Source organism: Aquarana catesbeiana, linkage group LG13 (genome assembly GCF_042186555.1).
Source record: "Aquarana catesbeiana isolate 2022-GZ linkage group LG13, ASM4218655v1, whole genome shotgun sequence".
NCBI lineage: Eukaryota > Metazoa > Chordata > Amphibia > Anura > Ranidae > Aquarana > Aquarana catesbeiana.
In genome coordinates this window covers 76832408-76857993 of record NC_133336.1, presented here as the reverse complement: position 1 = coordinate 76857993, position 25586 = coordinate 76832408, and the positions used below count along the sequence as shown (strand labels likewise).

At 44.8% G+C, this 25586-nt stretch overlaps 1 protein-coding gene across 1 annotated transcript in view; it reads left to right on the top strand.

Annotated features, from left to right (window-relative positions):
* Positions 1–25586, top strand: part of SPTBN5 (spectrin beta, non-erythrocytic 5) — a 367667-nt gene that overhangs the window by 323401 nt on the left and 18680 nt on the right. Inside the window, exons 61-63 of the mRNA XM_073608935.1 lie at positions 12–116; positions 13160–13966; positions 21441–21533. Of these exons, the coding sequence (XP_073465036.1) occupies positions 12–116; positions 13160–13966; positions 21441–21533 (1005 nt within the window). The remainder of the gene's footprint in view (positions 1–11; positions 117–13159; positions 13967–21440; positions 21534–25586) is intronic.

Genomic DNA, 25586 nt, shown 5'->3' with positions numbered 1-25586 from the left:
TTTTCTTGAAGGATTCTGTGGCCCATGTTGAAAAGCTGCTAAAGAAACAGGAGGACTTTGAAAAGATGCTGATGGCACATGGGGAGAAGTTTGAAATGCTGAAGAAGATAACAAAGGTAAAAGAAGCTTTTGTTTTTTTCATCACATTTGTCTATAATCGTCTCTCTGGATTTGCTCTTGAAAGAATTCTCCTGGCTGGGTGTCATGAGGGCCACGTACCTGAGATGAGGCCGAAGTAGTGGGGAGGCCTCCCTTGCACCTCAGGTCCTTGAAGCCTCTGGAGATGGAGACAGAGACTTGGTGGACACTGAGTGGCATGGGTGCCAGGGGTGCGGATCACTGTGCAAGCCTTAGTTAGCGAGACAGTTAGCTGCAAGTTAGCTGCAGTGTATTTAGTATATATATATATACATCCCGCCTTTGTATATATATATATATATATATATATATATATATATATACACTGTATACAGTTTAGCTTCATCTCACTGCAGACTGTTCCTGGTGTACTGTCGCTAATATACTTCAGGCAGGCGGGCGAGACAGTTAGCTGCAGTGTATTTAGTATATATATATATATATATATATATATATATATATATATATACTTCCCAGCTTTGTATATATATATATATATATATATATATATATATATATATATATATATATATATATATATATATATATATATATATATATATATATATATATATATTTATATATATACACTGTATACAGTTTAGCTAGATCTCACTGCAGACCGTTCTTGGTGTACTGTCGCTAATATACTTCAGGCAGGCGGGCAAAACAGTTAGCTGCAAGTTAGCTGCAGTGTATTTAGTATATATATACATCCCGCCTTTATATATATATATATACACTGTGTACAGTTTTGCTTCACCTCACTGCAGACCGTTCCTGGTGTACTGTCGCTAATATACAGGCAGGCGGGCGAGACAGTTAGCTGCAGTGTATTTAGTATATATATATATATATATATATATATATATATATATATATATATATACATCCCAGCTTTGTGTATATATATATATATATATATATATATATACATACATAATATATATGTATATATATATATATATATATATATATATATATATATATATATATATATATATATATATATATATACTGTATACAGTTTATCTTCATCTCACTGCAGACCATTCCTGGTGTATTGTTCTAATATACTTCAGCCAGGCAGGTGATTCACTGACCTGCAGTGCATTTAATATATATATATACAGGCTTATATAGTTATAGTCTAGCCAAGCCTATACCTGACTAGGCCATTGCCTGAGTGCGTGTTCAAAGACACTTTCAGCCAGGCAGGTGATTCACTTTGTACTGCATTGTATTCCAGCCAAGCCTGTACCTGACTCAGTAGTGTATTTAAGTTTTGTGCTGCCCTAGGCCTGACTAAACTCGTGCACCCCATAATTTAAATATGACCCACCCCTTCCTGTCAAGGCCACACCCCTTGCTGTGTGAAACTGAAATTTTGAAGTGGGGACAGTAGTTCTGGGGGCCTGGGGGGGGGGATGGATTCCCTTAATTTGCATAGATTTCCTCTCACTTCCTGTTTGGCTATGGGGCAAGAAGTGAAGGGAAATCTCTGCAATGGGACAGGGATGGTAAAAAATAAACTGACAAGGGTTAAAACCCTCTGTTACTCTATACAAAATGAAAAAAAAGTGTTGCCTATAGTTCTACTTTAAGCACAAATTTCTGATAATTTTATGGAGAGGACTAAGAAGACATAACCTTGCCAATGGTGCAGCAGAAAACATAGCACAGTGAGGAAGGTTTGTGGTCCAGGATGAGAGGACAGTCAAAATTAGAAGCGGCACCCACCCCCCATCCCCCATCCCCCCACAGTTGCGGAATGCCAGCTGTCCGCATACCGGAAGCACTGAGGCCACTTTATGAGGGAGCTAGACTAATTTGCCTCTCAGCCCAGTCCACCCCATAAGACTGGTGCTACACTTACAGGGACTCTTTCTGTGCTGCCCCCCTGCAAAGTGCTGCCCTAGGCCTGGGCCTTGTCAGCCGAGGCCAGGATACAGCATTGACCTGATTGTATGCCATTCCTTGAGTGCGTGCTCAAAGACACTTTCAGCCAGGCAGGTGACTCACTGAGCTGCAGTTCATTTAATAAGTATATATACAGGCTTTTATATATATATATATATATATATATATATATATATATATATATAGTCTAGCCAAGCCTATACCTGACTAGACCATTGCCTGAGTGCGTGTTCAAAGACACCATCATGCCCTGAGGAGTCCCCCAAACTGTTCAACCACAGTGTAGGGTACATGCTGCAGGAGGATGCAAAGAATTTTGAAGGCACTGATGATGGTATATAGGTTGAGGATGAAGGCAGTAATGTGAGCCCAGAGAGAAGAGGGGGTGCCCAAGAAGGACAAGAAACTGGCAGTCATGTTCCCCCAGCTGCAGCATACTGCCAGGTTTGCTCCAGTGGTGAGGAGGGAGGGGATGATGAGGTCACTGACTCTACGTGGGTGCCTGATAGAAGAGAGGAGGAGGAGGTACATCTCCAACGAGGCAGAATGCCCTCCAGGCGCTAGCTTAAGGGCAGCCAACCGACTGCATCACACCGCAGAGCTCCGCATGTGCAGGGCACTGCTGACTCTGCACATTTTTCCAAAAGTTCTTTGGTGTGAGCCTTTTTTGAGACGTGTGCAGCAGATCGCACTGTTGCTGTTTGCAACATATGTCTGAAGCATATCAAGCGTGGCCAAAACAGCAGCCGCTTGGGCACCACATGCTTGACCAGACATATGTGGAGCTCCCATGCAGTCCGCTGGCAACAGTACTTAAAAGACCCACACCAAAGAACAAGGCGGACCTCTCCTTGCTCCTCATCAGCTGGGATCTCCAACCCCACTTTACCTTCAGTCCTCTCAGAAACCAGCACTGACAGGAATGAAGGCGTAGAATTAGGTGTGCCAAGTACTTGCAGGCAATCTGCTATCGCTACACCAACGTCCAATTGTATCAGGCAAATTTCCCTACCCCAGTTGCTAAACCGGCGAAAGAAATTCTATCCCAGCCATCCACATGCTCAGCGGCTGAATGCTAGTTTGGCTAAATTGCTAGCACTCCAACTGCTGCCTTTTCAGCTGGTAGACTCTGCCCCCTTTCAAGAATTTGTGGAATGTGCGGTACCTCAGTGGCAGGTTCCCAATTTTTTCCTCGTAAGGCAATTCTGGCTCTCTACCGACATGTGGAAGGCAATGTCTTGGCCTTGTTGGACAGGGCGATCAGCGATAAGGTGCATATTACCTCCTCTTGTTTATGCCCCTGTTTAACAGGGGCGTGTAATTACAATTTTTGCTGTAATATTTTGCAGCAGGGCTCGTTCCTGCACTCAACTAGTTTATTTGTGAGGGTTTGCAGTGTTGTGGCACCAGCAGCAGTGCCTAAAGCCCAATTTTTCTGACCCTGTTCAACAGGGGTATGTAATTACAATTCTTGATATAATATTTCACAGCAGGGCCCATTCCAGCGCCCACCAAGAGTAACTGTGAGGGCTTACAGTGTTGTGGCAACACCACCACACCACCACCAAAGGCCCAATTTGTCTGACCCCGTTCAACAGGGGCATGTAATTACAATTCTTGATATAATATTTCACAGCAGGTTCCAACAGTTCCAGCACCCAGCAAGAGTAACTGTGAGGGCGTACAGTGTTCTGGTACCACCAACACCTAAGGCCCAATTTTCTGCAGAGTATATAGGGCAGCCCCCTACTTTCAAACATCCGACTTACAAACGACTCCTACTTACAAACGGAGGGAGACAACAGGAAGTGAGAGGAAATCTACCCCTAGGAAGGGAAATTTTCTCCTGTAAGAGCTAATATGGGAAAAAGGTGTCTCCTCCACTGATTTATCACCAATCCTTGTTTCCCTTTAAAAACCCAAATTTTCTTTCTTGTGAAAAAAAAAAAAAAAACCAAATTTTCAAAATTCAATTGTCATTGGGACAGAAAAAGAGGTGAAATCTTCCGAACAGGGGCACAGACAGCAAAACAAATGTTACAGGGGTGATGATAACAACCCTGTCCTATGCTTTCCAAAAATCTTTCAAATAGATTTTTTGGCTGGAGCTACACTTACAAAATGTACCTGTTCCAAATTACAAACAGATTCTACATAAGAACAAACCTACAGTGCCTGTCTTGTTTGCACTGCCTTATACTGCTGTTCAGAGCATATAGGGCCTGGGGGCCCAACGCCTTTTCTTTTTTTAACTTGGGTGCAAGGGTTTCCTCTTAATATCCATACAAGACCAAAAGGGCCTGGTAATGGACTGGGGGGGGGGGGGGGTACCCATGCTGTTTGTCTCACTGATTTCCATCCATATTCCCGGGACCCGACATTACATTAAAGCCGCAAGCAATTTGAAATTACTTTTATTCCTTTAAAAATGTCATTTTGTGCAGGGACTGTTCTAAGCATGGGAAACATGCGCCACTTTACAGGCATACTATAGACACCCCCCAGGTACGATATTTAAAGGAATATTTCACTTTTATTTTTTCACTCATTAAAATCACTGCTTCCGGAAAAACGGCTGTTTTTAAAACTTTCTTTTGCATTGATACATGTCCCCTGGGGCAGGACCCGGGTCCCTAAACCCTTTTAAGACAATAACTTGCATATTAGCCTTTAAAATTTGCACTTTTGTTTTCTCACGTTCAAGTCCCATAGACTTTAACGGTGTTTGAATGTTCGCGCAAACTTTCGGTCTGTTCCCATCTTCTGGATGCGAACCAAACCAGGGGGTATTCGACCCATTCCTAGTCACAACAAGTTCAGTCAGATCACACACTAGCACAGGAACAAGGAGGACTGAAGATAATCCAGCAATTTAGCAGTGTCTGGGCTGGGCTTATATAAGGAAGTTTGAGGTCACTTCCTGTGCGCCTCCTGGGCATTTTACCGCCTTTTTCCATGAGGTTGAGGTCGCTTCCTGTGCGCTTCCTGGGCATTTTTCCTGCCTTTTTCCATCAGGTTGAGGTCACTTCCTGTGCGCCTCCTGGGAATTTTCCTGCCTTTTTTCATCAGGTCTTCTGCGTAGATGTGGGTTGGTGCACCGAGGTGTCTTTGGCGCATGCTCAATTGGCACGGATTTCCTCTTGTGGCAACACACCATTGGTGTATGCATAGTAAGCCCTGGACTCTTACAGAACTCGGGTTCCCAGGAATTCTCTTCAGGGCCGTAACCCCTTCACTTTACCAGAAATTGGCGTCCGCGGCCCCTTCTGCGGCAGTCCAGGATGGCCTCCACCTCGTACTCCTCAATCTCTTTAATCATAGAGGGAGGCGGAGGATGGGCCTCACGTTCCCCAAAGGGGTTCGGGGCCACGGGCTTCAGGAGGGAGGCATGGAAGACAGGGTGGATCCGTTAAGTTGAGGGCAGTTTGAGTTTGTAGACAACAGGGTTGAATCGGGACAGGACAGGGAAGCGCCCAATTTCTTGGAGGAACAGGCCAACTTCAAATGTCTAGACAGCCAAACCTTGTCTCCCAGTTGAAGATCCAGGTCCCCCCGTCGGCCTTTGATCATAGATGGTCTTGTAATCCAGCTGTGCCTTGGCCATGGTATCCTTTAGGAGCTCTAAGTTGTTGTGTAGAAATCCCACTCTGTTCCAGACAGCCGGGACCGAAGCGGAAGCGGGTAGGACAGGGGAAAAAGAAGGGTGGTACCCCTGGTTGGCATAGAATGGTGATAGCTTAGTGGTAGAATGTATTGCGTTGTATGCAAATTCTGTGCAAGGAAGTAGGGATGCTCAATTGTCTTGGACAAAGGTGGAGAAACAACGAAGGTACTGTTCAAGAGTTTGGTTCGTGCGTTTCGTTTGTCCATTGGTCTGAGGGTGGTAGGCCGAAGAGTAGTGGTTCTTGATGTCTAGAGCAAGACAGAGGTCCTTCAAGAATTTAGAGGTGAATTGGACCCCACAATCCGATACAATATTGCTGGGGACCCCATGGAGGCGTATGATCTTCTTGATAAAAGCCTGAGCTGTTTCTGGGTGGAAGGAGTGCCAATCATAGTTATAAAACGAACCATTTTTGTAAGGCGGTCCACAACAACAAATATGGATGTAAACCCATCAGAGGGTGGTAGCTCCACTATGTAATCCATGCTGATCTGTTCCCAGGGTCTGGAGGGAACAGGCAGGGGGCGTAGGAGACCCCATGATTTATTCTTTTCCGTTATGCTGTGATTGCATACCGGGCAGGAATTGACGTAAGCGTGGCATGCTGCCTTGAGGGTAGGCCACCAAAAGGTTCGCAAAAACAAATCGGTGGTTTTGGTCACCCCAAAATGCCCTGCTAACTTGTTGTAATGGCAGAGTTCGAGCACAGGAACTCTTAGTTGAAGGGGCACAAACACAGCATGGTCATGGAAGAAAAGACCGTCCTTTTCTTGCAGATGTTCTCCTGAGGGCAGTTGGTCTAGAGAGGAGGCCAGTTTAATCCTGGACAAGAGGTCATCCGTAAATAGGAAGAAATTATAGGCAGGGAGTATCGCATCTGTCTTTGGCAAGTTATCTCATGTGGGATACATGCAGGATAGAGCATCAGTTTTACAATACTTGGATCCCAGACGGTACGTGATATGCATTTGAAATAGGGTGAAGAAGAGAGCCCATCTTTCTTGTCTAGGTCTGAGACATTTAGCTGTACGGAGGTATTCCAAATTCCTATGATCAGTGTAGGGTGCGAGGCTCCTTCCAATAGATATCTCCATTTTTCCAGGGCCAGTTTAATAGCAAGGAGTTCCCAGTCCCCAACATCATAGTTCCTTTCGGCTGGGGACAAATTCCTGGAAAAGAAGGCAACAGGATGCAACATGGCTGTGGTTTCATGGCGCTGAGAAAGGACTGCCCAAACCGCAATCTCTGAAGCATCAACCTTTATCACGTAAGGCAGGGCTGGGTTGTGATGATGAAGGACCGAGGCAGAGATGAATTGCTTCTTGAGTTTGTCGAAAGCCGTTTGTGCTGAGGGTGACAACAGAAAACGTCTATTTTGCTTGGTAAGTTGTGTGATAGGTGAAATTATTGACGAGAAGCCTTTGATTAATCTTTTATAAAATTTGGCGAATCCCACGAACCTCTGGACGCTCTTAAGGTCCGAGGGTACTGGCCATTCAAGAACTGCAGTTACCTTCTGGGGGGTCCATGGATATGCCAGAAGTCGAAATAATGAGGCCAAGGAATTGTATGGCAGCTATCTCAAACTCACGTTTTTCAAGCTTGGCGTAGAGTTTATGGGCTTGGAGGCGAAAAAGGACTTTTCGCATGTGGATGTGATGTGCCTCGAGGGAAGGTGAAAAAACAAGGATGTCATCTAAGTACACTATCATAAAGAGGTCAAGAAAATCCCGAAAGATGTCGTTCACCAAGTGTTGGAAAGTTGCTGAGGCGTTACACAGCCCAAATGGCATGACCAGATACTCAAAATGGCCAAACCTAGTACGAAAGGCCGTTTTCCATTCATCGCCCTCTCTTATCCATATTAAATTGTAGGCCCCCCCGTAGGTCCAATATTGAGAAGACGTTGGCGGTGCGGAACCTCTGAATGAGCTCAGGGACTAGAGGCAACGGATATCGATTCTCGATTGTGATACTGTTCAGTTCTCTCTAGTCAATACATGGTCTTAAAGATTGGTCCTTGTTTTCCACAAAGAAGAGTCCAGCATCAGCAGGAACGGTAGAGGGCCGGATGAACCCTTTCCTAAGCTTGTCATCAATGTTCTTCCGGAGGACTTCTAATTCAGGCTCAGAGAGTGGGAAGATCCTCCCAAATGGTATTGTAGAACCAGGAAGAAGCTCAATGGGGCAATCATACGGCCGGTGAGGCGGCAGAAATTCAGCCCCCTTCTTGTCGACGATGTCCAGGAAGTCTCTGTTAACCTGGGGAGAAGAGTGTTGTCATCTGTGGAAAGGGGTTGAACCATCAGACAGGCTCGTTGTGGGAAACAGTGGTGTAAGCAATAGGGTGAGCCGAAAGACACAACTTCAGTGGACCAATCAATCTGTGGCTGGTGATGTCAAAGCCCCAAAATAACCGGAAAAATGGGGGAAGAAATCACGTCCAGCCGAAGATATTCCCAATGGTCTGCTTCAGTGGTGGCCAATATGAGGGTGGTCTCATGGGTTATTGGACCCGAGGTTGGTGTGGAGCCATCTGCCAGATGAACCGTAAATGGCTGGGGCTTCTTGCATAGTGGGATTCCATATTTTTTGGAGAAGTGGATGTCAATAAAGCAGCTGCAAGCCCCAGAGTCAATAATGGCTGCTACTCGGATTACCCTTCCCGGTATCTGCAAAGAAATGCAGAGAGTGAGATGCGAGGATTTAACAACGTACCGCGAAACAGATGGGGGTTCGATCCACTTACTCGGCCTAATGGGACATCCCTGAAGAAAGTGACCGGCTCCACCACAATACAGGCATAGATTGTTCAGGCGACGGCCTCTGAGTCTGCGATCAAGCTGGATAGCCAACTGAATTGTAGGTTCCAATGTATCAGGGAGCTCCACTCTTGCTTATTCGTCTTTGAGGGGCTCAGACAGGCCCAAGCAAAACTGATGGCGCAAGGCAGCGTCGTTCCATGCAGTGTCTGCAGCCCACTTGCGGAATTTCGTTACGTAGTCCTCAACAGGGCATTTCCCCTGTTGTAGAGAGGTCAACACTGTTTCAGCCATGGTGGTTCATTGTGGGTCATCATGAAGCATTGCCATGGCATTGAAGAAAGAAGACAGTGAGTGCAGTATAGGACTCTCCCTTTCTAATAGCCAATAAGCCCATGCTTGAGGTTCTTCTGCAATTAAGACTACTACGAACCCGACCTTTGTATCCTCTGAAGAAAAGGTCCTAGGCTGTAAGGTAAAGTATAGCTGACAGGCGTTCCTGAAAGCCCAGGAACTTGTGGTGAACCCCTGAAAAGCGTTCCGGCATAGGAACCCGTGGTTCAGGAGCTGGAGTAGAGATGGGCTGTTCCATAGCCATAAGAGGTGGTTCCGCAGGGCTCAGAACTGAGGTATTGGTCATTGCATTCAGCCGACCTTCCAATTGAAAGTACCCCTCTTGTATGGACATCAGGGCCTGAGACACAGAGGCCACTTGTTGGCACAGGGCCTCGAAGGCGGAAGCACTCCCCTCAGTCTCAGACATGGCTGGATTATTCTGTCATGAGGGCCACGTACCTGAGATGAGACCAAAGTAGTGGGGAGGCCTCCCTTGCACCTCGGGTCCTTGAAGCCTCTGGAGATGGAGACAGAGACTTGGTGGACACCGAGTGGCATGTGCAAGCCTTAGTCTAAGATCCGAGCCGAGGTCAAGTCCAGTTTGGCAACGAAGTATAAAAGGGTTAATCAGAAGAAGAATAGTCGAGATCCAAACCGGGGTCGGTTACAATCTGGCAGCTGAGTACAAAAGGGGCAAAGAAGTAGAATGGTCAAGGTAAAAATTCGAGGTCAATGCCATGCAGCCATTGACCTCGGACAGATCACGCACTAGCACAGGAACAAGGGGGGACTGAAGATAATCCAGCAATTTGGCAGTGTCTGGGCTGGGCTTATATAGGGAAGTTTGAGGTCACTTCCTCTGCGCCTCCTGGGCATTTTGCTGCCTTTTTCCATCAGGTTGAGGTTACTTTCCCTGCTCCTCCTGGGCATTTTCTCTGCCTTTTTCCATTAGGTTGAGGTCACTTCCTGTGCGCCTCCTGGGCATTTTCCTGTCTTTTTCCATCAGGTCTTCTGCGTAGGTGCGGGTTGGTGCACTGAGGCGTCTTTGGCACATGCTCAGTTGGCACGGATTTCCACTTGCGGTAATGCGCAATTGGTGCATGCGTAGAAAGCCCTGGACTCTTACACTGGGTGTAGCTCTGTTAGAAATAGCTCACCGCTATTTTGCAGGTTTTGGAGAGCAGTCTTCTAGTAGTTCTGTTTTCTGAATTAACTTACAGTAGATCTGTATATTTACTAAGGTCCTAAAAATAATTTTTCAGTGTACATAAAAGTAGACCAGTCAGGGCCGTCTTTAAGGCAGGGCAAAAGGGGCAGCTGCCCTGGGCCCTGTCATTGTTGTGGGGCCCAAAGCAGCTGCCTCATACTTGCCAACTATCCCAGTTTAAATTCCTTTGTCCCTTGTAGTTTTAGTCCTGTGCTGTGTCCCGATATCTCAGTGTGAAGTGCTAATACTAATGCTGCCCAGCTCTGCCCTATTGTTGTGTACAGATGACTCACCTGCAGACCCTGTGTTTACATGTAAATTACCAGCATTCATATGTAAATAGCTGCATCCAGCGGTATAGATATGCAAATAAAGATGGCATTCATATGTAGATAATGCCCCCCTGCAGTGAGGAGATGATGTGCTGTAACCTCTAGCAACCAATCAGTGAGCAGTATTACTGTACAGTAATCTCTAGCATCAACAAGCATCATGTGCTGTAACATCTAGCAACTAATTAGTGGGCCGTAATGTGTGCTGTAACCTCTAGCAACTAGTCAGTAAGCAGTAATGATACACTGTAACCTCTGGCAACCAATCGCAATCGCTGCCTGATCTGATACAGTAAACTGATTTTAAGTCTAGCTGCTATTTATTATATGTCTCAGAGCAGGTGGAGAGCGAAATTGGGGGGGGGGGGGGCCAAGAAAACGTTTGCCCAAGGTCTCATCAATATTAAAGACGGCCCTGAGACCAGTGCACACAAACAGGGGTTGTGAAATGAAGTAGTCGTTTTCAGGCACTGACACTAGACCCAACATCAATTTGGTCAGTGCATAATTAAATCTTCATTATTTTTGGCGTGTCATCCTCTAAATACACGTATTGGTACTTGTGAAGGCTTCCAGTACATGTGAAGGCTTCCAATAACCTCTTTCACTTTCAGCATATATTCTAGAATAAGAGGTAGTACAAGAAATTATTGATCAGAGGAAGTCTCACTGGCACCGCATCCCATAAATATTCAACTAGACAAGAAAAACGCTCTGGGGGAAAAAGCTGGGATTTTTTAGGTGCCAATAACCTGGGCTACAACATCAGATAAATTAATATAGTTTATTTATTTAATTCATGTTAAATACAATAAAGAGAAAAAAAAGATTTGCTAAAATCATTTGATCATTTTGAATTGGGTATCCACAAAATAATTATTTACAAATGGTTGTCATGCTGTAGCAATCCCAACATGTTTCGCCAATTTATAGGCTTCCTCCGGAGATATATGCTACCACAACAATTCAATGTAATTAACTGAATACCAATCCAAAAGGTAAGGATGAGTTTTTTCAACAAAAAGATTAGGGTCCAATCAAGACTCAGCAGAGGGGATTCCCAGATAAGAGGCGGAGCACTATATGATTAGCCGCAGGAGGGACAATCAGGGCAAGTGTTGGCTTTTTTCTTATGTACGTTCACAACAGGGAACCAAGACAAATCAAAGCTCCCAAGAAAATGAATGGAGTAACTCCAAACAAGCAATCGGGCATGTTTCTGAATCTTATTTTTACAGTCTCAGTTCTCCAGACCCGTACATGGCACAGTTCCTTGCTGACACACGAGAATAAGAGGTAGTTACACATGCCTGAGTAAGACACATAGTAGATTTCCTGCTGACAATGGATTATAAACTAAGGGGCAGGGATTGTGTTAAAGAAAAAAAATGTTTTTGCCCCCCCTTCCTCCCCCAATATTTAAACCTGAAAATTCAGTTCAGGTGTGGATGAAAAGCAGGAACTCTATGTAAAAAAAAAAAACAGGAGAAGAAAAAAGTTGGGCCCTCACCAAAATCCGCCCTAAACCCTGATCCGAGCATGCAGCCTGCGAATTATCCCCTCTCTTGAACTATACCATACCAGGCCACATGTCCTCCTACAGGGGGTTCCTTGCCAGAGTGGTTAGCACCTGACAAAGCACCTTGTGCTCATGTGGATTTGGACAAGGACCTCTTCCCCACAACCTTGGCCTTGGGGTTTGAATGCTGGGAGCTTATAAGATTCTGGAAGCTCCACTTTAACAGTAAGGGGGGCCCAAGATTGTTATCATTTTTATACAGGATTTATATAGTGCCAACTGTTTGCAGAGCACTTAGATCCCTCCCCCCCAATGTAAATGGGCACCCATACTCAATCCCAAAAAGGAATATAAACTGTAAAAAAAATACTTGATGTAAATCCATCGTTAATCACACAATGCAGATCCAAGTCAATCGCAATGAAGGATACCTGCTGAGTCTGAATCACCAAAAGAAAAAACTTTCCTGTTGCTCATTCTCTTAGAATTATATCACCCAGTCCCCACCGCTACAATTGAACAAAGGTGCGGAGTATGCTTCAGAGCAGATTGCTACTATCTCTGTAAAAGCAGTGGTCATTCTGCAGAGGTCCAACACAATAAGTGTTGGACCTAGAGCTCTCCAATCAGAAGTGAGATTGGCATAGTCTTTTTGGGTCCCCCATTAACATCTATACCACACCTTCATCTAGGATGAGGGTCTGGTATAGAAGACAGGAACAAACAGAACTAAGCAGCCTGAAACTGTCATTTACTGGCAATTTAAACAGCATTTTTTCTTTGTAAGTTTTGTCAGTTTTTATGCAGTAGATTGTATACATTGGACAGATGTGCCACTTCACAGGCAAGTTAAGGACATCCCTCAGGCACTTTATTTAAAGGAATTTTGCAATTTTAATGTTGCATTTTAGTCATTATCAAAACCTCTGCTCCCTGCCAAATAGAATTTGTAAACATATTTATGCTTTAGTACATGTTGCCCAAGGAAATGTCCATCCCCCAATGTCATTTGTTTGACAATTCACTGTCTATTAGCCTAGAAAATGGCCACTACTGTTTTTAACATTCAGATCCCATTGACTTCAACTTGAGCAGTAATGTTCGCCAAACCTTCCTTATCCATAAAAATTGATTATATATTTCAAGGGTTGACATAACTTGTCTCTGGGTATAAGTTATGTATATTATATATAAATTATGTACAGCGTATCTATGTCACTTGTTACACTTGCCAAATAAATATTGTTAATTACATACTACTTGATTTCCCTGTATTAACAGCGAGAACAGAAAGTACATCATGGGCACATCGACCCACAAGAAAAGGAACAGAAAAAAACGGAGCCCTTCTTCCGGGTGCCTTCTCTAAAGAGGAAGACTTCTGAGAGAAGAATTTTCCCTCCAAAACCGTTTGATAGGGGAAGTGCAAAGAGATCTTCTCTTGAGCCGCCGAGTCCCCTGCAGTCAAAGCCAACGGATATAACTGGAACTTTGCCAAATATCTTTGATTCCAAGGTCAACAAACCTGAAACAGCCAAGGAACCTGAAACAGTTACCACCACAGATCTTCTTGATCTTAAAATTCCTTCTTTGGATATGACTGTCTTGACTTCTGAGACTGAGAAGACTTCTGAGAGAATAATTTTCCCTCCAAAACCGTTTGATAGGGGAAGTGCAAAGAGATATTCTGTTGAGCCGCTGAGTCCCCTGCAGTCAAAGCCAACAGACATCACCGGAACTTTTCCAAATATCATTGATTCCAAGGTCAACAAACTTGAAACAGCCAAGGAACCTGAAACAGTTACCACCACAAATCTTCTTGATTTTAAGATTCCTTCTTTGGACATGACTGTCTTGACTTCTTCGCAGCCACCAGCAATAACCCCCCAGCAGCCCTCTACAGCAGTACCAACTTACCAGTTCTCCAAGGTGCCAGTCACAGAGACTATCCAGGCTGATGGCCCATTAATTTCTTTAGAAGACACCAGCCATCAACCTATAGGAAAAACCCAAATTAAATCAACTTATGTACCCACAAAACGCTCAGTGAATGCCCCTTTCTCAGACGTTGCCCACAGCATTGATTTGGTGAGTATTGCTTTGGCTTCAGAGCCATTGTGCATTTGACGTAAACCAGTCACAAGAGAACTGAGGGGGCTGTCATGGCTAACCTGTTTTTGAAAATAGTAGTTGCTTAATTGTTATGCTAACCCAGTGGCTCTAATGATTTCCGACTCTGAGCCACTGGTCTGGAACAAATATACAGATCAGGATAGGAGAAAAGTTGGGGGTCTTTATCTGTTGGTTTGTTAAAGGCCAGTGACTCAAAGTGTTGAAGCCAGAGGACAGGGTCAGAGGACAGCAGTGACAGCCTTCATGTTTTTCCCTTGACATATTTACCTTAAAGCCCAGTTGAAGTCTCACACCTATGTTTCCTTTCTTGTTCTTCCAAAATATTTTTATTGTAAAGTATTTTTAACATTCCAACCAAAATTACAAAGCAGTAAAGTGTGTTGTATGGTACAGAAATAAAAGTTACAAATGCATCTGGGTTTAAAATGATATGCAATTTATAACCTTCTTAAAAGAAACTGTATGCAGAGGATGTAAGCTGTAGCTATGAGGTGGCCTTTTTAATAATTGGAGAATAGAAGCAGAGATAGTTTTGCACAATATGGTTTTAAACTAGCTTGGATGCAGTGTCCGTCTGATAGAGATGGAGGATCAGGCTGGGGTGATGCAATGCTTAAAAGTGTAGTTCACACCCTGCAGCCAGTAATTCTGCAATCAACTTCAATCTTATGCTGATAGCCCTCTCACTCATCCCAGGATACAGCTGCAGATGCACTTGGTGGAAGTGGAGCCCCTATTAAGTCCATCCCCAAGGTTTCTGGCGAACAGCAGTGGTACCAGGCAGCAGTAATGCTTCAGCTTCCCAAAGGCATGGTTCAGTGGAGAGGATGTTCTGAAGCCGTACTGCACTAGGCGCTCTTAACTCAACAGTCATTGAACCCAGGTCTCACAGGCTAAAAACTCCTGTGAGCAGATGTTGATGTGTGGATGTCTTCACTCTCTGGGCACCCAAAAAGCCCCAGGCTTCCCTGGCTAGAAGGATAAAAGTCCAAATCGCTCTCCTCCTCCATCCCATGGCCCATTGGAGCCTGTATTTCAGTTTCCTTGCACAGCAACCCTTGCAAACTACATCTCCAAGGGTGTAGAGTGATAGTCATGCCCTACTCTTCCAGCTGATTAGCCAGAAAATGCTGCTAGAGAGCAGGGGAGTTTTTAAACACAAAGACTGCTACTGTGTCTTGTCTCAAATGAAGCAGTATCGGGAAACCAGGGAGCCATTGGCTACACTACCATACCACCATAGATTATTATATGTGGTATACTGATATTTGCTCTTCAATTCCAGTGCTCTATGCTTACAACACTCATAATCAGCATAAGTTTGTTCACATAGACTTGTGGTTCTGAGGATGAGATGGGGCATGTCAGACCATGTTTGTTAGATTATGTAATTCACTGGGCAACAGAGCCAGACCCTGGTACCTTGGTACCCATGGGCCTGCACAATCATGTTTACACATATTGCGTCACCACAGTAAGTAAAAAGTGGACTTTAAAAATTAAATTTGTTAGTGCTCTTTCTGACTAAACATGACATTAGTCTTTCTGACTAAACATGTACAGCCCTGGCCAAAAGTTTTGAGAATGACACAAATATTAATTTTCACAAAGTCTGCTGCTTCAGTGTTTTTAGATCTTTTTGTAAGATGTTACTATGGTATACTGAAGTATAATTACAAGCATTTCATAAGTGTCAAAGGCTTGACAATTACATTAGGTTTATGCAGAGTCAATATTTGCAGTGCTGACCCTTTTTCAAGATCTCTGCAATTCGCCCTGGCATGCTGTCAATCAACTTCTGGGCCACATCCTGACTGAAGGCAGCCCATTCTTGCTTAATAAATGCTTAGAATTTGTCAGAATTTGTGGGGATTTTTTTGTTCACCCACCTCTTGAGGATTGACCACAAGTTCTCAATGGGATTAAGGTCTGGGGAGTTTCCTGGCCATGGACCCAAAATTTCAGTGTTTTGTTCCCCAAGCCACTTAGTTATCATTTTTGCCTTATGCCAAGGTGCTCTATCATGCTGGAAAAGGCATTGCTTGTCACCAAACTGTTCTTGGATGGTTGGGAGAAGTTGTTCTAGGAGGATGTTTTTGTACCATTCTTTATTCATGGCTGTGTTCTTAGGCAAAACTATGAGTGAGCCCACTCTCTTGGCTGAGAAGCAACCCCACACATGAGTGGTCTCAGGATGCTTTACTGTTGACATGACACAGGACTGATGGTAGCGCTCACCTTTTCTTCTCCGGACAAGGTTTTTTCTGGATGCCCTAAAGAATTGGAAAGAGGATTCATCAGAGAAAATGACTTTACTCCAGTCCTTAGCTGTCCAATCCCTGTACCTTTTGCCTAATATAAGTCTGTCTCTGAGGTTTTTCCTGGAGAGAAGAGGCTTCTTTGTTGCCGTTCTTGAAACCAGGCCATCCTCCAAAAGTCTTTACCTCATTGTGGGTGCACGTGCAGGGGGCACGCTTTCACAGCAGGGTCGGTGGGGAAGAAGGGGGGAGCATGGTTGTGGCGCCATGCACATGTGGTGTGCATGGTGTACCAGTGCACAGGCGCAAAGCAGAAGTTTTTTTAAAGCCCAGGACGCCAGGAGCCCCTGTAAGTGGTGGGACACAGAGCTGTGAGCAGAAAGCATCTCAGTGGATCGGATCCAGGCAAAACCTAGGACACCTACTCGGCATCAGGTTGTGCAGTTTGTAGCTAATGTTTATATTGTAAGACTATAGCACAACAGTGATTGCACTTTACACTAGTACCTCTGCTTTGCAGCTTAGGACTATGTCTCCTCATAAGAGGGCTTCAGGGGGAGGTAAAAGAGGCACCAGAAAATCACCACCTACGTCTGGGGGTTCTGGACATGCCTGCAGGATACCATCCCCCCCCCTGCAAGACTGGAGGCAGCCTCACAGGATGAGTCTGTACCCCTGTCAGGTTTTGCAGCCTCTCCCAATGTTTCAGTCCCTGTTTATGTCACGGAAGACGCTTTGAAGGCTGCCTTGGATGGTTTAGAAGGAAGGATTACTACCTTTGTCACAGCTTACTTAAAAAATAGCAGAAAAAGGGGTAGATCCCCTCCCTATAATAATAATGAGGAAATATCCCTCCCTGAGGATAGGGATCAGGTGCAGTAGGATGGATCAGGGGAAGAGGAGAAGCGCTCTTCTACCTCCCGGGCCCTCAAAGCGCAGGTGCAATACTATACTGAATTGGTACATTCCACATACAGATTGCCCTCTGCTGAGGCTGCCATTTCCCCTGTTTCCTCCCTGGGGTCCCGGAAATCCCCACAGGCTGCGTACGCCTTCCCAACTCATCCTTTACTGGATGAATTGTTGTATGAGGACTGGGGTCACCCAGATAAACTATTTTCTCCTCCTAAGAGGTTTTCTATGCTTTATCCGGTGGAGGAAAGTTTCACCAAGAAATGGGGAGTCCCAGCCATAGATGCGGCTGTGAATAAGAGCCTGACCTGTCCTGTGGATAATGCTCAAGGGTTTAAGGATCCAACTGTCAAAAAGCTGTAAACTTTTTTTAAAGCCTCTTTGTCTGTGGTGGGCGCTGTGGGCCAGCCTATGGTCGCAGCAATTGGCATGTGCCAGTTCCTCAAGGAACAAATGAAGCAGATGTTTAGCCTCCTTTCCACTGAAGAGGTCAAGGTTTATGCAGACCTTCCTAAAGCCCTGTGTTTTATGGTTGATGCCATTATGGATTCTGCTCAGCAAGCATCTCGCTTCACTCTCCTGCTGGTACACATGCGCAGGTCCCTTTGGCTTAAACATTGGGCAGCTGAGGCTTCATGCAAAAAATATTTACCTGGGTTCCCGTTTCATGGAGAACTCATCCTCCAGGCAGTGGCAATGGCATCCCCAGTCAAATACTAGGGGAAAGTTCCAAAGTCAAGCCCAAGGGCAAAAGAAACCTTGGGGTCCAAGATCTGGTAAACAGAACCCCAAAGCCTCCCTATGAAGGGGTGCCCCCACTCGGCCGAGTGGAGGGAAGGCTGCTGCAGTTTGCAGGCACCTGGCGGGAAGAGATTCAGGACAGATGGGTAGCCTCCACTGTGTCTCTGGGCTACAAGCTAGAGTTCCGGGAGCTTCCGCCATCTCATTTCCTAAGGTCAAGAGTCTCCAGGGATCCAGAAAAAAGAAGGCGGACCTTACTTTAGGTCTTAGAAAGTCTGTTATCCCAAGGGGTAATTATAGAGGTGGCCCCGGAAGAGCAAGGCTCAGGGTTCTACTCAAACCTCTTTACGGTTCCAAAACCAAACGGAGATGTCAGACCTATTCTGGATCTAAAATACCTGAATCAATTTCTAGACATTCTTCTTTTCCACATGGAGTCAATCTGCTCATTTGTCTCCACCCTTCAGGGGGGAGAATTCCTGGCATCAATAGACATCAAAGATGCATATTTGCATGTGCCAATATTTCCCGCTCACCAAAGATTCCTAAGGTTTGCGGTGGATCGGTGCCACTTTCAGTTTGTGGCCCTTCCTTTTGGTCTTGCTACCGCTCCTCGAGTGTTCACAAAAGTTCTAGCCCCTAGCCCTGCCCCTGGCAAATCTAAGGGCTCAGGGCATAACCGTGACAGCTTATCTGGATGATTTGCTACTCATAGAACAGTCTGTAATACGCCTAAGCCACAATGTGCTCTGCACAGTAAAGTACTTAGAGTACCTAGGCTGGGTCCTCAATCTAGAGAAATCCTCCTTGCAGCCCCTAAAAAGGCTGGAGTATTTGGGCATGGTCATAGACACAGTCCAAAGCAGATGGCTCTTACCCAGATCAAAAGCCAGGACCATAAAAGGTTTGGTCTGGGTAGTCTCAGTAAGGAGAAATCCCTCCGTCCGTCTATGTATGAGACTATTGGGAAAAATGGTCGCCTCTTTTGAGGCTGTCCCTTACGCCCAGTTTCACTCGAGGCATTTACAAAGAAGCATCCTCTCTGCCTGGAACAAGAGGGTTCAAGTCTTGGATCTTCCAATGTGCCTATCTCCAGGGGTGCACCAGAGCCTCAATTGGTGGTTACTGACCAAGAATTTTCTAAAAGGAAAGTCCTTTGTCCCAGTTACTTGGAAACTCGTAACCACAGATGCCAGCCTAATAGGCTGGGGAGCAGTTCTGAAAGAAGCTTCCACCCAGGGAAAAGGGTCCAGAGCCGAAAAGGCTCTTGCCCATCAACATTCTGGAAATTTGGGCAATTCATCTAGCCCTCAAGGTCTGGACTTTCAGACTACAGCGTCATCCTGACCGTATACAGTCCGATAATGCCACGGATGTGGCTTATATCAATTACCAAGGAGGCACCAGGAGCCTGGATGCCCAAAAGGAGGTGAATCACATTTTTTTCTGGGCAGAAAGGCATATTCCTTGCCTGTCTGCAGTCTTTATTCCAGGGGTAGAAAATTGGCAGGCGGATTTTCTAAGCCGCCAGCAGCTGTGTCCAGGAGAATGGTCTCTACACCCCGACATATTTCAGACCATATGTCAAAATTGGGGTACCCCGGATGTAGAACTGTTTGCGTCTAGGTTCAACAAAAAACTGGACAGCTTTGTGTCAAGAACAAAGGATCTGCTAGCACAAAGGTCAGATGCCTTAACGATTCCATGGGATCAGTACTCTCTGATCTATGCCTTTCCTCCAATTCCGCTTCTTCCGCGGTTTCTTCGGAGGGTCAAAAAGGAAGGCAAAGTCGGTCATTCTGGTGGCCCCAACTTGGCCCAGACGGCCTTGGTATGCAGCGATCGTAAAGATGGCAGTGGAAAGACCTTGGGTTCTTCCGCTGCATCCAGATCTACTCTCACAAGGTCCAATATTCCATCCTGCCTTATGAAGTCTGAATTTGACAGTTTGGCTGCTGAGACCCACATTCTGAAAAGACGCAGGCTCTCGGAATCAGTCCTTTTCACTCTGGTTAATGCTAGGAAGCTGGCCTCCAGGCTCATCTACTACAGAGTCTGGGAGGCATATGTTTCCTGGTGTGAACCCAGGGGGTGGTAGCCTAGAAAGTATGCCATTAGCAGGATTCTTGCTTTTCTTCAATTAGGCATTAAAATGAGGCTGGCTTTGAGCACTATCAAGGTCCAGATCTCGGCCTTATCAGTATTCTTTCAAAAGCCACTTGCCTCACATTCCCTGGTCCGGGCCTTTGTTCATGGGGCACTGCGCTTGAATCCGCCAGTCAAACCTCCTGTGTGTCCATGGGATCTGAATTTGGTTTTGTCCGTTTTGCAAGAACAACCCTTTGAACCATTGCACCATGCTTCTTTAGTTCTTCTGAAAAAGAAACTGGTCTTTTTGTTAGCCATTTCCTCGGCTAGAAGGGTATCAGAATTAGCAGCTCTTTCTTGTAAAGAGCCATATTTGATTATTCACAATGCTTCCTCACCCGACTGTGTTGCGTCCTCACCCGACTTTTTTACCTAAGGTGGTCTCAGGATTCCATCTGAATCAAGATGTTGTCCTACCGTCCTTTTTTCCAGATCCGCGGTCCGTGGAAGAGGAGTTGTTATGCTCTCTAGATGTTGTAACAGCAGTCAGTATCTATCTGCAAGAAACCGCTCAGATACGAAAGACTAATTGTCTGTTTATTCTGCCAGAAGGCCCCAGAAAGGGCCAGGCAGCGTTGAAATCCACTATTTCTAGATGGATTCGGCAAGTTATTATTCAGGCCTCTGGTATAAAGAAGAAGATTCCTCCTTTTCAGGTTAAGGCATACTCAACTAGAGCGGTTAATGCTTCATGGGCAGTGCATCACCAGGCCTCCATGGCTCAGATCTGCAAGGCTGCAACTTGGTCTTCAGTCCATACTAGATTCTATCAGGTGGATGTAAGAGGGCATGAGGATGCTGCCTTCGGGCGCAGTGTGCTGCAGGCAGCAGTATAGATCCTCTTGTCCATTGACGGTCTATGTATTTTCTGATCTATGTCTCCTTCCCCTCAATTTGGGCATTGCTTTAGGACATCCCACTAAGTAATTACCAAGCCTCTGTGTCTCCTGATGTATGAACAAGAAAATAGGATTTTTAAATACAGCTTACCTGTAAAATCCTTTTCTTGAGAATACATCACGGGACACGGAGCTCCCGCCCCTCTTCGGGATTATACGTTGGGGTACTTATTGCTTTGCTACAAAACTAAGGTACTCTCCATATGGGAGGGGTTATATAGGGGAGGAACTCATCTTGTAATTAGGGTTAACAGTGTCTGATCACCTGAAGGTACTATCTAACCCACTAAGTAATTACCAAGCCTCTGTGTCCCGTGATGTATTCCCAAGAAAATGATTTTACGGGTAAGCTGTATTTAAAAATCCTATTTTTACTGTTCAGTGAATGTAAATCACATTGATTTGGGTTACTGCATTTGAGTTTTGGTACATCATCTTACTGTGTAAGGTCATATGTGTTTTTGTTCACAGAAGGTCACACCTTTGATTGAAATCAGGGATGAACGTTCAGATATCCCAGTTCTGCCTACACCAGCTCCTGAAATCAGCCCTGTCTCCGTTTTGGTAAGTGAAATTTGTGATGTATTTTTTTAATTATCTAAAACCTACTTGTGGCTGAAATATCTGGTAGGATTAGAGAGATAAAATTCTTAAGTTTGAGCATATTTAAAACATTGCAGATGTTTAAAACATGTGATTTTCTTTTCACACAGACTTGTTGCACTATTGTATACATATAAGGCACCGTAAAATACTCATATGAATGGTCCCAATGGTATATATTATGTTTCTGCTTACGTGGGGCAGCTGTAAATAGGACTTTTGGGCCGAGGGATTAAGGGAGGATACTGGAGCAGGTCAAAAGCTTTGCATCATTATAGTGCCATGTGCTCTGCAAAGATGTCAATGCTGCTGTTGGCTCTTTTTCATCATGGCTGATACTTGAGAGACTGTCACAGCAACGCTAACCTAAAATGTATACTTATATAAGACGTTAGAAAAAAATGTATCCCCTGTATGGAGGACAGTGCCTGAGACAAGGTCATCCAGTGCCCTGGGAAAAGATGCCAAACTATGCCCCCCTACAACGTGTGAGCTTAGGGGATCTCAGTCCCAGCTTCCACCCACTTGTCTCAGCATCACTGTGCAGCTCCGGATCTGTCAGTCAGGTTTGACTTGGACCCGGGCATGCCCAGTGACATTGTGGAGTTCTTCCTGCTGTGCATTCTCTGCTGGTCTCCTTGCTCTTATTATGAATATTGATTTTATTTATTTATTATAGGTAGATACATAGCGCTGTCAATTTCCACATTGCTTTACATATAAATTGTACATTCGCATCAGTCCCTGCCGTCAAGGAGCTTACAAACTAAGCCCCCTACGCACATTCATACTAGGACCAATTTAGACAGGAACCAATTAACCTACAAGCATGTCTTTGGAGTGTAGAAGGAAACCAGGGTAACCGGAGGAAACCCACACAGGTGCAGGGAGAGCATGCAAACTCTGTGCAGGTAGTGCCATGTTTGGGATTCACCTAGCTATGAATTAGGTATTTAGTAGCTAATACATTAGGAAACAAGGGGTGGCAATTAGCAGCTTTTGCAGTCTTAACACTGAGTGCAGGCTTGTGTTGATGTCACTTTAAAATAGAATTTCAGCTAAACCCTAACTAGTCCTAAAAATCTTACCTCCCACCTCCTATACTAACCAACCTGTGTATAAAGATGTACAGTGCCTTGAAAAAGTATTCATAACCCTTGACACTTTTCACATTTTGTCATGGTACAACCAAAAAACGTAAATTTATTTTATTGGGATTTTTTGTGATAGACCAACACAAAGTGGCACATACTTGTGAAGTGGACAGTTTTTTTACAAATAAATATTTGAAAAGTGTGGCGTGCATTTGTAATTAGCCCCCCTGAGTCAACACTTTGTAGAACCACCTTTTGCTGCAATTACAGCTGCAAGTCTTTTTGGGAATGTCTCTACCAGCTTTACACACCTAGAGAGTGATATTTTTGCCCATTCTTCTTTGCAAAATAGCTCAAGCTCTGTCAGATTGGATGGAGAGTGTCTGTGAAAAGCAATTTTCAAGTCTTGCCATAGAGTCTCAATTGGATTTAGGTCTGGACTTTGACTGGGCCATTCTAACACATGGATATGCTTTGATCTAAGGCATTCCATTGTAGCTCTGGCTGTATGTTTAGGGTCGTTGTCCTGCTGGATGGTGAACCTTCGCCCCAGTCTCAAGTCTTTTGCAGACTCTAACAGGTTTTCTTCTAAGATTTCTCTGTATTTGGCTCCATCCATCTTCCCATCAACTCTGACCAGCTTCCTTACCCCTGCTGAAGAAAAGCATCCCCACAACATGATGCTGTGTTTAGGGTGATTTGCAGTGTTAGTTTTCCGCCACACATAGCGTTTTGCTTTTTGGCCAAAAAGTTCAATTTTGGTCTCATTTGACCAGAGCACCCTCTTCCACGTTTGCTGTGTCCCCCACATGGCTTCTCGCAAACTGCAAACGAGACTTCTTATGGCTTTATTTCAACAATGGCTTTCTTCTTGCCACTCCTCCATAAAGGCCAGATTTGTGGAGTGCACGACAAATAGTTGTCTTGTGGACAGATTTTCCCACCTGAGCTGTGGATCTTTGCAGCTCCTCCAGAGTTACCATGGGCCTATTGGCTGCTTCTCTGATTAATGCTCTCCTTGCCCAGCCTGTCAGTTTAGGTGGACAGCCATGTCTTGGTAGGTTTGCAGTTGTGCAATACTCTATCCATTTTCGAATGATGGATTGAGATTTTCAAAGCTTGGGATTTTTTTTTATAACCCAACCCTGCTTTAAACTTCTCCACAACTTTATCCCTGACCTGTCTGGTGTGTTTCTTGGCCTTCGTGATGTGGTTTGTTCACTAAAGTTCTCTAACAAACCTCTGAGGGCTTCACGGAACAGCTGTATTTATACTTAATTTATATTTACAACTGCACGCTACACTTTTCAGATATTTATTTAGAAAAAAAATTGAAAACCATTTATCATTTTCCTTCTACTTTACAATTATGTGCCACTTTGTCTTGGTCTATCACATACAATCCCAATAAAATACATTTATGTTTTTGGTTGTAAAATGACAAAAAGGGGAACATTTCAAGGGGTATGAATACTTTTTCAAGGCAATGTATCTACAGTAATTACATATTTTCAGCCCACTCTGGTCTGGTCATGTGATGCAGCTCCCCTGTGTCACCCTGTGGTGGCTGCAGGGGAGAGGAGGCACTGACGACAACGGCTTCCTAACCGTTGGGCACTCTCTCCTTTCCCCTGCAGCTGATGCTGGCTGACACAGGGAATCACGTAACTGGACAAGAGCGGGCTGAAGATAGCTAGGTACAGTAACTCACAAAAGTGAGTAAGTACACCCCTCACATTTTTGTAAACATTTTATTACAACTTCATGTGACAAAACTGAAGAATTGACACTTTGCTACAATGTAAAGTGGTGAGTGTACAGCTTGTATAACAGTGTAAATTTGCTGTCCTTTCAAAATAACTCAACACACAGCCATTAATGTCTAAACCGCTGGCAACAAAAGTGAGTACACCCCTAATGAAAATGTCCAAATTGGGCCCAATTAGCCATTTTCCCTCCCCGGTGTCATGTGACTCATTAGTGTTACAAGGTCTCAGGTGTGAATGGGGAGCAGGTGTGTTAAATCTGGTGTTATTGCTCTCACTCTCTCATACTGGTCACTGGAAGTTCAACATGGCACTTCATGGCAAAGACCTCTGTGAGGATCTGAAAAAAATAATTGTTGCTCTACATAAAGATGGCCTAGGCTATAAGAAGATTGCCAAGACCCTGAAAGTGAGCTGCAGCACGGTGGCCAAGACCATACAGCAGTTTAACAGGACAGGTTTCACTCAGAACAAGCCTAGCCATGGTCGACCATAGAAGTTGAGTGCTTGTGCTCAGCATCATATCCAGAGGTTGTCTTTGGGAAATAGACGTATAAGTGCTGCCAGCATTGCTGCAGAGGTTGAAGGGGTGGGGGGTCAGCCTGTCAGTGCTCAGACCATAGGCCGCACACTGCATCAAATTGGTCTGCATGGCTGTCGTCCCAGAAGGAAGCCTCTTCTAAAGATGAAGCACAAAAAAGCCTGCAAACAGTTTGCTGACGACAAGCAGACTAAGGACATGGATTACTGGAACCATGTCCTGTGGTCTGATGAGACCAAGATAAACTTATTTGGTTCAGATGGTGTCAAGCGTGTGTGGCAGCAACCAAGTGAGGAGTAAAAAGACAAGTGTGTCTTGCCTACAGTCAAGCATGGTGGTGGTAGTGTCATGGTCTGGGGCTGCATGAGTGCTGCCGGCACTGGGGAGCTACAGTTCATTAAGGGAACCATGAATGCCAACATGTACTGTAACATACTGAAGTAGAGCATGATCCCCTCCCTTGGGAGACTGGGCCGCAGAGCAGTATTCCAACATGATAACGACCCCTAACACATCTCCAAGACAACCACTGCCTTGCTAAAGAAGCTGAGGGTAAAGGTGGTGGACTGGCCAAGCAAGTCTCCAGACCTAAACCCTATTGAGCATCTGTGGG